Raw genomic sequence first — 15,280 nt, forward strand, 5'->3', positions numbered from 1 at the left:
ACAAGTGACCAGAGTTCCACAAATGTGAGGCAGAAGCCAAGGAACCTTCCCTCTATATACATAATACTCTAATCTTGGTGTTATTTGGTGCATGGAGGTGGTGGTTATTTCAGAGATCACAATGGAGATGTGGGTCTTTTCAATCTTGTCTTGGATTGCCAAGGCTAGCCCAATCTTGGAAGCTAAGCAGGGCCAGCCTTGGTTAGTACTTGGGTGGGAGACCACCGAGGAAGTCCAGAGCTGCTATGCAGAAGAAGGCAACGACAAACTACTTCTGAACATCTCTTTCCTTGAAAACCCTACAGAGTCACCTAGGGTTGCCAACTGCCAGGTAGTAGCTGGAGATTTCCTGCTATTCCAACTGATCTCCAGCCGATAGAGATCAGATCACCTGGAGAAAATGGCTGCTTTGGCAATTGGACTCTATGGCATGGAAGTCCTTCCCCTCCCCAAACCCTGCCCTCCTCAGGCTCCACCCCAAAAACCTCCTGTCAGTGGCGAAGAGGGACCTGGCAACCCTAGAGTCACCATAAGTGGGCTGTGACTTGACCACACTTTCCACCACCACCTGGTCTTTTCAACATATCCAAAATTAGCTTGTAATAGCACAGGGCACAGATCAGCACAGCCCTGACCTGGATGGCCCAGGCTAGCCTGAGCTCGTCAGATCTCAGAAGCTAAGCAGGGTCAGCCCTGGTTAGTATTTGGATGGGAGGCCACCAGGGAATACCAGGGTTGCTGTGCAGAGGAAGGCACTGGCAAACCACCTCTGTTAGTCTCTTGCCATGAAAACCCCAAAAAGGGGTCACCATAAGTCGGCTGCGACTTGACGGCACTTTACACACACACACACACACAGATCAGCATCATCGAAAAAAGGTTGTGACAGTAATGGTGAGAAGTAAAAGCAGATGAACTTACTATACACTTTAGGACAACATACTTTTGCAAGTTCTTTTGTCGGTGTTGAGGGTAAATCCTTGCTGGCACTGGCAGAAGTAAGATTCATCTGTACTGACACACTCTTGCTGACAGCCGTGATTCTGTAAAGCACAGTGATCTGGCCCTGAATACGGGGGGGGGGGGAATGGGGGGGATGACAGTAGTGATTAGTCTGTAATCAGTGCAAGCACCTTAAATCCTTAATTTAAAAAGTCCTAATATTAGCAACATTCTTCCCTGAGTAAAGACTGCTTCTCTGGAGGTAATCATCAGGAGGCCTCTTGCCACAGCAGGAAGGACCAGTTCTGTGTTTTTAAAGTGTAAATGTAAATAATCTACATGTTTGTTTCATTTAAAATCACTCCAATTTCCAACATAAAGTTAATACAATTAAGTAGAATAAAACAATCAATGCAATTCCATAGCACCAATCAACTGCATTAAAGGAAAATTGCTTAAAATGGATTAAAATTGGTTTTAAAAGCACCCTATGTCTCTAAAAATCCCACAGAAAAGCAACTAAAGCACTAATAAAATATCAGTTTCATCAGCAAGTTTAAGATAGTTTAAAAAAATTAAAAAGTAATGTAGCATGTTCAACAAGCATGTACTTTTCATCATTTTTATTATCATACAGGTATATAAAAGTGATGTTATTTGTGAATATATATATACATATACATATATATATATATATATATACACACACACATACATATATACACATACATATATATACATATATATATACATACATATATATATACATACATATATACATACATATATATATACATACATACATATACATACATACATACATATATATATATATATATATATATATATATATATATATATATATATATATATATATATATATATATAAAGTTGTCTTATACTTCGTATTCTTTAGAGCCAGTGTGGTGAAGTGTTTACAGTATGCTATTGTAATGGGGTGTTCAAATCCCCTTTGAGGCATAAGTTACTTTGAGACAGTCATTTTGTCAGCCTAACCTTCCTGACAGGGTTATATCTGAGAGAGAGAGTAGAGAACCATCATCTATACCACCCCAAGGACCTTGGAGGAAGGGCAAGATAAAAATGTGATAAATGGCTAGATTCCTAGTGTGTCTACTCTGACAAGCCAGCAGGCCTCCAAGGTCTCAGCCTGAGATAGTTTGCAGTCTTTGGGCTGGATTCAGACTAAATTTTCCACTGGTAGGATGGAAATCTTCTACCACCCAACTCCAGCCTACTGATCATCATGAAATGCTGCTTTTGGGGTGGGGGGATGACCCTAAAGGATGCTCTTTTGTGGAAAGAGGGAATTGGTGGAAATTTTATCTATTTATTTACTCACTGAAATTCAAGACGATTATAAAATTTAGCGATGCAATAGGAATAGTGTAAGACATATAATAAATCTTGAATAAGACTGAATTACAAGTTAGAAACCAGTGAAAACAAGAAATGGTGGTGGAAAATGCTGTCAAGCCATGGCTGACTAATGGTGACTGTAGGGTTTTCAAGGCTAGAGGTGTTCAGGGGTAGATTGTCATTGCCTGCTTCTGCATCACAACCCTGGTATCCCTTGGTGGTCCCTCATTAAATTACTAATTAGGGCTGACCCTGCTTAGCTTCTGAAATGTGACGATATCCGGCTAGCCTGGGCCATCCAGGTCAGGGCAAAAACAAAAATTCATAAAATAATAAGTACCACAAACTACAGCCCTCATCCCTTTACTAAAACATCCTCCTTAACAATTCCAGTTTCACTACATATCATCTTTATAAAAGTACCTTCTTGAACAGCTCGATTTTGCACATTCTGTAGAATGGTAGAAGGGTAGTAGCCTTTCAGCCAGATTTGCCTAGATCCAACCTTTTGTATCTAATGTCCTTTTGACTGGTGATGTCAGTCATTGGATCTAGGGCCTGGTGCTTACAAAACATGAGCTCTTTCACTGCGCTCTGCCTCGTGAGATTATGAAACATGCATAGGCCACCCATAATGTATGAAGTCTTTTCAGCACAGAAATGGACAAAATTCAGCACAGATACGGACAACTTACGCCTGCACGTCCTTTTATCTGGATTTAGAATGAATCCTTTACGACACTGACAGTAGTAGGAGTCTTCGGTATTGACACACTCGTGTTGACAGCCTTGGTTAGTCAAGGCACAGTAATCCACAACTGAAATACAAACAAAGGTACATTTTAAGCAAGCTCACCAGGATCCAGTGGGAAATTTCCACTGATGGAAGGAGAGGGTGATATTCGCCGATTCCTCCCTTCCACTTCAGACCTCTAGCTCTTTGCTATACTGTGTCTGGGGGGGGTGTTTCCCCGTACCCCCACAAACAGCATCTCAGGGGGCATTTTGGGTTGCAGAGGGAGGGAGGGAGCAAGTAAGCAAGCCTTGCTATGCTGATTTTCTTCAGAATCTGAGCCACCTTTGCTGAATTGTACACAATATTGGCAGTTCCTCATATCTCAGTCAGGTGTTGTTGAAACAGGTAGAGTAGATGATGTGTGCTTTTTGATTTAGCCACTAGAACTGAAGTCAATTGCAGGTAGGGTTGCCAAGTGCCAGGTGGTGGCGGGCAAACCCCCGCCAATCCACCTGGCGGCCCGCCGACCAGCTAAGGGTCGGCGGGCAAGGCCTGCACTGAGAGTTTGAGTGGTAAATGGCCCCTTGTGATGCAGTTACACCCGGAAGGGCCTCATCGCAACGGGCCTTTTACCACTCAAACTCCTACCATGGTCTTCATTCCTATAACGCCGTGTTGGCGAACCTATGGCACGAGTGCCGGACTTGGCATGCCGAGCCCTCTCTGTGGGCACGCGCAGGTAAGTTGAGCAGCCCTCGCGTCTGCCTTCCCTGGACTCCCCGCCGCCCAGCTTAGGGGCTTTGAACAAACATTAATTGTTCAAAAGCATGCCAAATGCAAACTTTTACCTTTCAATAAAAAGTTGTTTGTATCATTGAAAGCTCTGTTATTGTGTTTTTCTTTTAAAGCAAAAGATGTTAATGTATGTGTTGTTTTTTCTAAACTAAAACCTCAGTATTCAGGTTAAATTGCCGTGTTGGCACTTTGCAATAAATAAGTGGGTTTTGGGTTGCAGTTTGGGCACTCGGACTCTAAAAGGTTCACCATCACTGCTATAACACATTTAGATGGTGTTTTCTGTCCCTCTGGCTCAGCACAGTTTGGTGCTACATAACTGTATTTCCAGAAACTGGAAAAACAGGAACTTCCTCAGTGTTTCTCTGGGGAGAGGGAGACACTCCACATCTCCCAGAAGTCAAGGTAGGAAAGCAATTATGTGAACCACATATCCACACACACGTGAACATCCATATCCTGTGCACATCCCTGCCAGCTGTGTGGACTGGTGAGGGGCAACTGCAAACTGAAGGACATCTGGATAGGAGGAACTGGAAACATTGAAATAGTGCTTACAGTTCTGAGAATAAGAGCTTCCTGCATGAGCCCTTAGGTCAAACAAAGTGCATAACTTCAGGAATGGTGTCATACCCTATCTGACATGTTGTAAACCTAACACCAGCCACCACAGAAATCCAAGTACTTAAAACAGCCAAGGAGTTGTGTATTGACACCCGCTCTGTTCCTTGAAACTAATAGTGCGGCCAAAATCAACTTGACTCTAGAAACTGATGCTAAGACTGAAAGTTCCTTCCACTTTGGTCACCATGAACAATTTAGCAGAAACACAGGACTAAAGGAACTAAAGAGACAGGGGTATGGAGCAGTATTTAGAAGTAGGAATTACGAAGGAGCAGTGTGCTATCTCTCATATAATACTGGCTGTTTGGAGGGCCCAAAATATTACATGCAACATGAGGCTGTTGGGGGGGGGGGGGAATGGCATTTGTGTGTTGAGTTCTCCCTCTGTAACTTAATCACTTGTGAAGAAACAAACATTGGGATGATGCCACAGCACCTTTAATTACTTACAGAAAGGATGCAGCTTTCCGGCTTTTTGCAGTATTTCACTATTAATTTCCCTTACCAGTTCTGGCCATCAGGAGAATGTAATTTTACCCAGAGCAACTGGCAGACTAGTAAAGAATTCACCAACTAGGGCAGCCCACTTCTGAAGGGGGGAGCAGTTAGGCAGCGGGCGGGAGCGGCGCAGCCACGCCACCTCCCCAGGGGCTTCCTGGCCGCTGAAAAGAACTTTAAAACGGTTTTAAAAGAAAACAAAATGCCCTCATTGATTGAAGCGAGGCTGCAGCACCAGAAAAGGTGGTGTAGCAATGCACGCCATGAGGGGGCGTTCCTGGGGCGAAAGGGGTTAGGAAGCTGCCTAAAGGCAGCTCCACCCCCAGGGCCCCCCCCCACACACGCCAGCGTGGGCTTTCCCTTCCAGGAGTTCCCTACCGACGTGGCTGCACTGGCAGTGGGGGCCGACATAGCTCTGACTCCCCGATTGGCATGTTTGCCCCTGGGATGGCATAAGTGCCCCTTATCCTGGGTTAAAGGGGCACTTGCACCAGTGTAGGGTCACGCCAGTTCCTAAGGAGCTTCGGACCCCCCTTCAGGATTGCAGCCTGAGTGTCTCACAATTAGGGTTGCCAACCTCCAGGTACTAGCTGGAGATCTCCCGCTATTACAACTGATCTCCAGTGATCAGTTCACCTGGAGAAAATGGCGGCTTTGGCAATTGGACTCTATGGCATTGAAGTCCCTCCCCTCCCCAAACCCCGCCCTCCTCAGGCTCCACCCCAAAAATCTCCAGATATTTCTCAACCCAGACCTGGCAACCCTACTCACAATGTAATCCTAAGACTCCTTTTCTGGGAGTGAGTTCCACTGAATAGACCTGAGTAGGATTCTGAGTAGATCTGCTTGGGACGGCACCGTCAGAGAATTTTGAGGTTTGTGCAACTATCTCCAGCTGAGGACTGGGCAACTCAACAGAGGGGAACCGTTTGGTGTAGAAGAATGGTGGGAAAGAAGCATTTGGTTTGTTTAAGATACGCAGTATGAAAAGATTAATAGCATGGCTTAAGAGTTCACACTGACTTGTTTACTCATTGTCTTTTGGCAGCAGCAAGAGTGTGTTATATTTATTCCAGTGATTTATATTCTCTGCATATAAACATATAAATATTTATAAGGCATGATAACAAACCAACTTTGTAAAGGCTGATACAAATGTCTGAATACAAATATTAAATTATGCATATTCTACATTGTCCAAGGTCAATTTCCCAAAACTTTTACTTTTGTCAGATGCCTGCTATGTTTCCCAGTGTAAACCTAGCTAAACACAATTCCTGCTAATCAAACCATCTTCAGTACATTCAGAACTACTTGGATTCTTCCAAGACTTTTAGGTTAGTGAGGCGGAGCTTAATTTATCTCAACATGGCTTCAAACAGAATAATTCTCAACTCAATAAAATCTCAACCAGTCTTTTCTTCTTCTTAATTTGTTCTGAAAACAGTAATTGAGTCATAAATAGCAAGCCAGCACACATTAAAATGGAAGCCGAACGTTTACTACCTGAGCTACGTGATTTTACTACAGCTGCCAAAAGGTTAGCCACACACAAAGTTGTTTGTTGGTCTTCATTTCAGGCAGTCCAATTCTGAGGTGGGGGGTGGGATAGATCCGCTGCGGCCGGGACCAGCGCAGCTGTGCCGCCGGCTCAGAGGTTTCCCGGTCGCAAAAAAGGGATAATAAGCAAAAGGAAAAATTAAAAAAACTGAAAATCAGCCCATTGAAATCAACGGGGCTACAACACCCAAAAAGGTGGTGTAGCCATGCTGCTGCGAGAAGGGGCGTTCGCAGGGCAGAAGGGGTTAGAAAGCTGCCTAAAGGCAGCTCCACCCCCAGGAACGCTTCCCAGGGCGCTGGTGTGGGGACTTGTGCCACTGGAACACTGCCAGGCGGCAGCGCTGGCACCTGAGCCCCATGCCGCTGAATTGCGTCCCAGCATGGTTGCCACCTGACAGTAAGTGCCCCTTAAAAAGGTAAAGGTAAAGGTTCCCTGTGCAAACACCGGGTCATTCCTGACCCATGGGGTGACGTCACATCCCAACGTTTACTAGACAGACTATGTTTTATGGGGTGGTTTGCTATTGCCTTCCCCAGTCATCTTCCCTTGACCCCCAGCAAGCTGGGTACTCATTTGACCGACCTCGGAAGGATGGAAGGCTGAGTCAACCTTGAGCCAGCCACCTGAAACCGACTTCCGTCGGCATAGAACTCAGGTCGTGAGCAGAGCTTTTGACTGCAGTACTGCAGCTTATCACTCTGCGCCACGGGGCTCCTTAAGTGCCCCTTATACCAAGTTAAATGGGCACTTACGCCGTTGTGGGGTCCTGACAGCTCCTAAATAGCTTTGCCCCCTGCCCTGAGCCTGGCTTTGCTGGGAAAGGGCGGGGTATAAATCAAACCAAATAAATAAGGATTGTAGCCTTAGTAACCAAGTAGATTTAGCTTCTAGAAAGATAGAGTCCTGTTTAAGAATATGAATCAGTCAAAACACCAAAGTTCTTCTTTCTGCCCATGAACACTGTGTTCTGTTCAGATAAATACCATAGAAGGAAGTCTTTCTGTAGTTTCCAGCAAAGCCATTATGAGGTAACGGATAGACACTATTGCAGTTGTTCCTGTACTTCTAATTTATATCCCTTATAATTTTTTTAAAGTGCAAGTTGTTTGGATTAATGTATTCTTCCACAATCCCACAACCATAACTTTGCCATGATCTATGCAACCTTGGGGAAAATGTCAGTGAAGCAGATGGTAGTATTCTTTCATGTTATGGGAGTTTCTGCTTACACTTGAAAGCAGCTGGTTGGAATCCAGGCAATTTAGACTTTCCATCATGTAACTTGTATAATCACTTCCCTGGCAAATGCCTTCCTGTTCCAAAACTGAAGAGTGTTGCATGAAACGTTCATTGAAAATGTTCATTAAAGCAATAATCAGCTTTCTCTTTAAAAAAAAAACAACAAAAATTTTCAGTTGCCCCTTGAGGGATAATGATGTTAACACTAATCTAACCGCAGTACATTTTAAGAGATGATCATTTATAGTAATAAAGTACCAATAAATGGGGAACATATATCACATAGGGTTGGATTCCATGAATTTGGTGGCGTTTTCCTCCAGCACAACTTCCAGAAGAAGTGGTGTAGCCCAATGGAGCAAAGCTCCTGGCACCAAAGAGGCTCTGCTGCTTTATAGGATCCGGCCCATTGTTATGATTCATGGATTTGCTCCAGGAAGGGCTTTTGCCCAGCAAGGCTTCTGATTGACTATTGGAGATTTCACTGGCTGTGCAGATTTTTAAAATGTTGCTTTTACAGCAGCTGCCACCACTGCACAAGGATCTACATTGTGTTACTGAAGTTAAGCTGTGGCAATCATTTTGTGGCTGGCTCCGCCTCCTGGGGTGGCCATTTTTTGACAGCCATTTTATTGCTGCAACCACCATGCTGTGTTAGAATTCCAAATGTGCCCGCAGGCTCAGAAATGTTGGGGACCCCATTCTAGCCAATATGAAACTAGGTGATAGCAACCTTGTCAGGGTTGCTCTCTCCCTCTCTCTCTCAATTAAACATTTACTGGAAATGTTTATTAAAGCAATAATCAGCTTTCCCATTAAAAAAGCACGGATGGCCCTTTGAGGACTGTAACACCTGACTGCTCGAATAACAGTAAATTTTAAGAGATGATTCTTTGACCACTGACAATACCAATGCCTGAGAAAATGAAAGTTGGACTTATTGTGAAGTTCCCTTCTATTTAGTACCAGGCTAAGGTTAACTCCGGGGAGGGAAGGTGGCATGATATAGCTCAATCTCATCAGATCTCAGCTGATAAGCAGGGTTGGGATTTGGAAGACAATTCCTCTTCTTGCTCAGGCAGGGCCAAAAGTAATCTAGGAATGGAGAACTTCCGAGATCTTAGAGATAGCATGTTGCTTGGTTTTTTGGGGGAAGCTACTAAAGAACAACTGTAAACTTTAATGCCAGAAGAACACTCAACTGAAAAAAACCAGGCTGCTCTTTAGGAATGGGTGACAAATATGTAATAGTAGAAGCTGAGTGAAATGCAGTGTGTGAAAAAAATACATGTGAAATGCAAGGCCTCTCCCCACCCCCTCTAGCCCCACTGTCGGAGCTTATCTCTCTCTTTCAGGGAAGAGTCTGCTTGCTGTCACGTTAAAGAAACATCACATTAAGTTTAACTTTCCTTTCTCATTTGATTTCAGGCCTGCAGGCGGGAAAGGAGGGATATACTGCAGCACCCCCTCCCATCCCAGGCAGGGAAAAAAAGACAGGCTTTCCCCACTTTGTGTCAGGAATGTTATCTGACTTGTTGCAGTAAATGGTAAAGGTAGTTCCCTCTGCAAGCACCGGGTCATTACTGACCCATGGGGTGACGTCACATCACGATGTTTCCTAGGCAGACTATGTTTACGGGGTGGTTTGCCAGTGCCATCCCCTGTCATCTACACTTTAACCCCCAGCAGGCTGGGTACTCATTTTACTGACCTCCGAAGGATGGAAGGCTGAGTCAACCTTGTGCCGGCTACCTGAAACTGACTAAATTTGTAAACCTTTTATCCTGTGTGGCTAGATGTAAATTAATAACACCAGTCATAGGTCTTTCAACATGGTAATTTGCTCACATACGTATCTGGTGCAAATATTTTTATGTCTCCGGATGCAGCTATAACATCAACAAGTGACAAAATCTGATGGTAATAGATAAAATACCTGGTAAAGTGATTTTATATGTAGCCTGCAGTCCAGGCCCAGTGTTTTTATCCATTTTATTGTGTATACAATATAATACTTTTAAAGAATTTTTAGTTCTCGGCTCAACCCTTAAAATTCCCTGTATATTTTTTAGGCTGAGTTCGTTTCCCCCCTTTTTTGGTTGCCTGTTTTACAAGAAACAAAGAGGAATTCAATCTGTCACAAGGGTACTATTCCCTTAACATATTCTTTAGCATTCTTCTCAAAACCAACTTGTGCCATTTATGGGGTGAGAAGGCTTGGGTCAAAATTTTTAAAGGATCAGTTCTTGGGATCTATGCAATAGCAATATATAAATACTGGGGTTGGTCCTAAGGACTACTCAACCTGAGAGAAAAATATAAAGGTCGTTTATGTCTGATTGAGCTCCTTGTCCCCTTCCCTTTCTGGCAGAAGCAATAAGTATCTTCTAAGGTGATTCCTAAAACGTTTTGGGTGTGTGACTGTGTTATAAAAAAATGTGTTTTTAGAATAACACAAGCTTATATGTGGGGAAGGCACAATTAAATCCTGGAAGGGAGAGATGGGTTTAGAGAGACTGATTAAACTTGGAAAGGGAACCAAATCCTAGTCTTAATTTCCACCATTTGGCTAAACTCTCGGTGGGGCGGAGGTGAGGTGGTGACAGATCATTGCTGGTCCCTCCTTTGTGCCTTAAAACTCCTTTAATCTAGATTTTCAAAGTCATTGGTCAAGAGTCAAGCTTGGAGGGAAATATTGAATGGGCACTCTAAAGTATGGTTGGGTTAGAAAGGATAGAAAGAAATGTTATACAACTGTTAGCTTGGATTGGAATTCTCTGTCCAGACTGGACTCTGATTTCAAAGACATGCCTTGTCAGGTTGCACCAAGATGCTCCATCTTGGAACCATTCCTAGGAAGAGAATGTAGAGGCTCTTTGTAGCTACAGGATTAGTTAGCAAAATACCTTTCGTATTTCTAATATTTTGCCTCATTGTTTCAAAGTATTTGTGCCTTCTAGGATTTCTGTTTAGTTATTAATGTTTTGTTACAACCTTTCTTTGTGGGTGTAAACTGACTGCTTAGAGAAAGTTAACACCAACCATATTGCACAGTTAGGGTTGCCAACTTCCAGGTAATAGCTGGAGATTGCCTGCTGTTACAACTGATCTCCAGCCGATAGAGATCAGTTCGCCTGGAGAAAATGGCCACTTTGGTAATTGGACTCAATGGCATTGAAGTCCCTCCCCTCCCCAAACCCCACCCTCCTCAGGCTCTGCCCCAAAAACCTCCTGCCAGTGGCAAAAAAGGGACCTGGCAACCCTATGTATAGTGGATCAACAACAAACACCCAGTTTCCTTTAACTTAATGGCAGAGCAGGTAACCTGGCTTGAAAAAGAAGATATAACATACTTAACTAGTTTCAGGAGGGAGCTTTGAGTCTTGAAAGCTTATACCCCAAAAATCTTGTTGGCCTTTAAGGGGCTACTGGACTTGAATCTAGAAATGCTTAACTAAAAGCTGTTTCTTGCCCACTAGGCCCAGGATTGCCTTGGCTTGAACAGTTTGTGAGGGACCAGTTTACTAGCAAGGAAGTGAAACCGTGTCCCTCCTGCTCTCCCACTTGCCTTGAGGCCTTCTGGGTTAACCACGTAAAGAGGAAGTACACAACAAACCAAGCTCAGACAATGATGAAAAGGAGTGAATTGGCTGACAGGTATAGATGGAGAGGGCAGTCCACACACTTCCACTTCTCTCACAAAACAGAAGAAGAGTTGGTTTTTATATGCTGTCTTTCTCTACCTTTTAAGGAGAGTCAAACCGGCTCACAATTACCTTCCCTTCCTCTCCCCACAACAGATACCTTGTGAGGTAGGTGAGGCTGAGAGAGCTCTAAGAGAACTGTGACTAGCCCAAGGTCGCACAGCTGGCTTCTTGTGGAAGAGTGGGGAAACCAACCAAGTTCACCAGATTAGTGTCCGCTGCTCATGTGGAGGAGTGCGGAATCAAACCTGGTTCTCCAGATTAGAGTCAACTCCTCCAAACCATTACACTATGCTGGCACAGGTGTGCACACAGATGTTCTGGCTTGCAAAAGAGACAGGTTCAAAAAAAATCTTTTTCTTGGTGGCCACTTGCACCGAGAAGAGATTCCAAAGTGATGGGAGTAGAAGGAGTTCCTTGTTTTCTGGAGGTTTAGAAACTAAAGGTTAAAACACTAGACACCTTGATTTTTGGCAAAACTTGGCACAGGGCAGAAACCAAAAAGGCAGAGTGCAGTGAGGCAGGTTTATTTGGAAATTACTCGCTGAGGGATGAATTTTCGAAGTAAAAGTGCTGAACAGAATATAACAGGATGAAGGTGTTGCAGGTATGTTTTGAAGCCATTTCTACTTTCTAACCCTGCTATTCAGACAGAGTTACTATTCTAAAATAACAAATATAAAATATCCACTGAAAACCTCTTATAAATAATAGTTTGGGAGGTGTTTTCCAACTTCAGTTCCACCTGCCTCCATTCTTCCTCTCTAGGTCTGTGCATCAAGGCTGGACTGTCACCTGGAGAATATTTTAATTTGCCACGAGTGAACGCGTTGTTAGAAGCCTATATTTATAATACGAATGGAAAACATTACCTTCAGTCAGTATAAGTTATGGTTTCCAAAAACAAGCTCAAACAGAGAAGTTCTAAACATGCCCAAACAGAGAAGATAACTGGGATATAAGAGAAGTCTCCTTTTCCCAAAATGGGGAGAAGAAAGACCCACTGAGAACAATTGCCTACGTGTTTGCTTTTCAGTTATTACATTTTTGGCACTTCTGCCTTGCATACTGGGAGAGCATGCTGCATTATGCTCTCGATACATGTGACCATCTTGTTCCGTAAATAGGCTAATGCAAATATTTCCCATTTTCAGTATGTGTGATCAGAAACCCCGCTTTGTTGTGGCTATGTGTTTATGTATATCAAAGGCTGAAAATGCAAATGTTGCCCTAATATAAAATGGCAATCTCACCTATTGGAAGGATTTCAGGTACAACCACTACACAGGGGAGTAGCACCAACACAGTAACTGAAAAGGGCTTATGAAAACAGTATATTAAAGTATATGTTCTTGGCCGATTGTGGTGATCTCGGCAGGATGCAGGAAGGGTGATTATTCAAACAGTGGAAAATATGTAAATAAAATAAAAACATTGTATGAAAATGCCTATGTATGCACTCCTATAAAAAGAATTATTGTGCATCCTGCTATGAAAAAGTGCATATAAAGTATTAATTAGAATAGAGAATTATCCAGTCCACATGCAAAGTGGTAACATTAAACAGCTGTTATTGTAACAGCAGTAAGTCTGTGGGTTTCCAAACTGTCAAAGTAAAGATAAGTAGGAAGAGAATGAACAGCTGTGGGGAGCCTTTTTTGCTTACAACTGAAGAAGTACTGGGGCGTGACTTGACCATATGATAAAACCAGTGTGTTTTACATAATCTTTAGCAAGGTTTTTCTAAACTGGAGGAAAAGAAAGGCAAACCTACAGCCTCCAGTAGTGCTCCCTGATGAAATATGACTTGAACAATAGTAAGAGGAAGCCTACAGAAACAGCTGGATAATCATAACTTCAGGAACAACCTCCCGCTGTTTATCAAACTAACTGTCCTAACTAGGTGTTCAAAGACCCTGGACCAGGACAGAATACTAGTCTGGTGATGCTGCTGAGAGTTTTGCCCCACCACTGGAGTTTTCCTGCTCTGGAAATTCCCCCTGCTGCATCACATAAATGTCTCTTTCCCTACATCAGCCATAAGAGTAACTAACAGCCCATTCCTGAGTTTTTGGGAGCAGCAATGCTGGCGCAGCAACGCTGTTGCTGGAGGGGGCATTCCCAGCCTGAAAGGGGTCAGGAAGCTGCCTACTGGCAGCTCTGCCCCCCAGAGTACCCCCTGAGACGACGGTGTGGGGACTTGCACCGGTGGGAGGCAGAGCAGGGAGGCCAGCGTGAACACCCCAACCCCAGCGTCCGTGCCACTCTCAGTGGCGCAAGTGGCCCGGGCACCAGCGCAAGCGGCCTGGATGCTGGCACAGCCGCTTGTGCACCTCTTGAGCTCTTTCAGCCTCAGAGCTCAGGAATGGGCTGTATGTCCAGGCTTCCATTGTTCCTATATATTTCAAATGTCTTCATGGCACCTTGAAGACGAACATATTATTGTGCAAGATTCAAGTTCAGTAGCACCTTACAGACCAACAAGATTCCCAGGGTATAAGCTTTTGAGAGTCAAAGCTCCCTTCATCAGATACAAGTAGAAAAGGAGATCCCTGAGCCCTTATTGCCCGATATTTATTGTGGTATAAGGTTTTGTTGATCTAGTCCACTAAAGTTTACTCTACAGGAAATCTATTACAGCGCATTCCTGACCGGAATGCCTGAGCCAAGCTTAAGAAGCAACGCAGCGGTGCTGCCTCCTAAGGAGGTTTCGGCTTGGCTGAAACCTCTGTCCGGCGCCAAAAATCCATGCAACCCTCATAGGGTTGCACGGGAGATAAAGGGGACCTTCCTGAGCTGTAATCTTGGCCGGGGAAAAAGGGGGTGTTCCTGAACCGTAATGGCTCAGGAGGCCGCCTAATGGCAGCCCCGCCCCTGACCAACGCTGTGACGCCCTGGGAATGCCTCCCGGGATGACGACGCGGCCTTTGCCGGCATCTGGACACCAGCAGCAGGCTCTGTTGGTGTTCGGGCACGATGCTGCTGCGCCAGCTGCCGGCGAGCGGCATCCAGCCCTGCACACCAGTGCTGGGGCCACAAATGCCGACGTGTGCCACCTGTGGGTGCTGTGGGCCCTTGGGCCAGCGGAGGCCTTTGCTGGCCTCCAAAGGCCTTTGGTGCAGGCCGCTGACACATGTCAGGAATGCGCTGTTGGTACCACAAGAATCCTTTTGTTTTTGGCAGAACAGACTAACAGTGCAATCCTAAACAGAGTTACACCCTTGTAAGCCCATTGACTATAAGAGCTTCCTGTCTGGAATGTTTCATCCAATGCAGACTGCTATTCCCACAAGTAATATAAGATCTTACATTGATAATTTATGGATCTCAAGCACAGCAACTTTCATGGTTTATGATGCTCCAAAATGTACACTGGAGGCTAGAGAAGATACTCCAGCGGAAATGCACACATTCTAACGTGTGCCTTATATTGCCTGCGGGAATGAAAACTTCCCCATGGTGATTAATATAAGTAACCCTATGGTAATAATAAATATATGCTCTATCTCCATAGCACATTGTTGTTAATAATATTGTTTGACTGGGTAAAGAAGTAAATGAATAAATCAGAAAGAAATCCCAAAACAGTTACAATAATGAGAACAGTTGCTTTTTTTTTAATGAGCAACAGAAAGTAAATACGTACTGAAACATTTCTTCCCATTTTCCTCAAGTTCATAGCCATCATAACACTGGCAGACATAGGATCCGGGGGTATTTACGCATATCTGTTCACAGTCATGTTTTTCGACTTCACATAGATTCTGAGCTGCAAAAGTTAAAATTAATACAATGTTATTG

The 15,280-nt window shown here is 44.0% G+C and overlaps 1 protein-coding gene across 1 annotated transcript in view; it reads right to left on the reverse strand.

The window, feature by feature from the left end:
- Positions 1–15,280, reverse strand: part of MATN2 (matrilin 2) — a 59,078-nt gene that overhangs the window by 27,625 nt on the left and 16,173 nt on the right. The window contains exons 4-6 of the mRNA XM_056854885.1: positions 15,126–15,248; positions 3,018–3,140; positions 944–1,066 (exon numbers count right to left, since the gene is read on the reverse strand). Of these exons, the coding sequence (XP_056710863.1) occupies positions 944–1,066; positions 3,018–3,140; positions 15,126–15,248 (369 nt within the window). The remainder of the gene's footprint in view (positions 1–943; positions 1,067–3,017; positions 3,141–15,125; positions 15,249–15,280) is intronic.

The sequence above is a fragment of the Euleptes europaea genome, chromosome 8 (assembly GCF_029931775.1).
Source record: "Euleptes europaea isolate rEulEur1 chromosome 8, rEulEur1.hap1, whole genome shotgun sequence".
NCBI lineage: Eukaryota > Metazoa > Chordata > Lepidosauria > Squamata > Sphaerodactylidae > Euleptes > Euleptes europaea.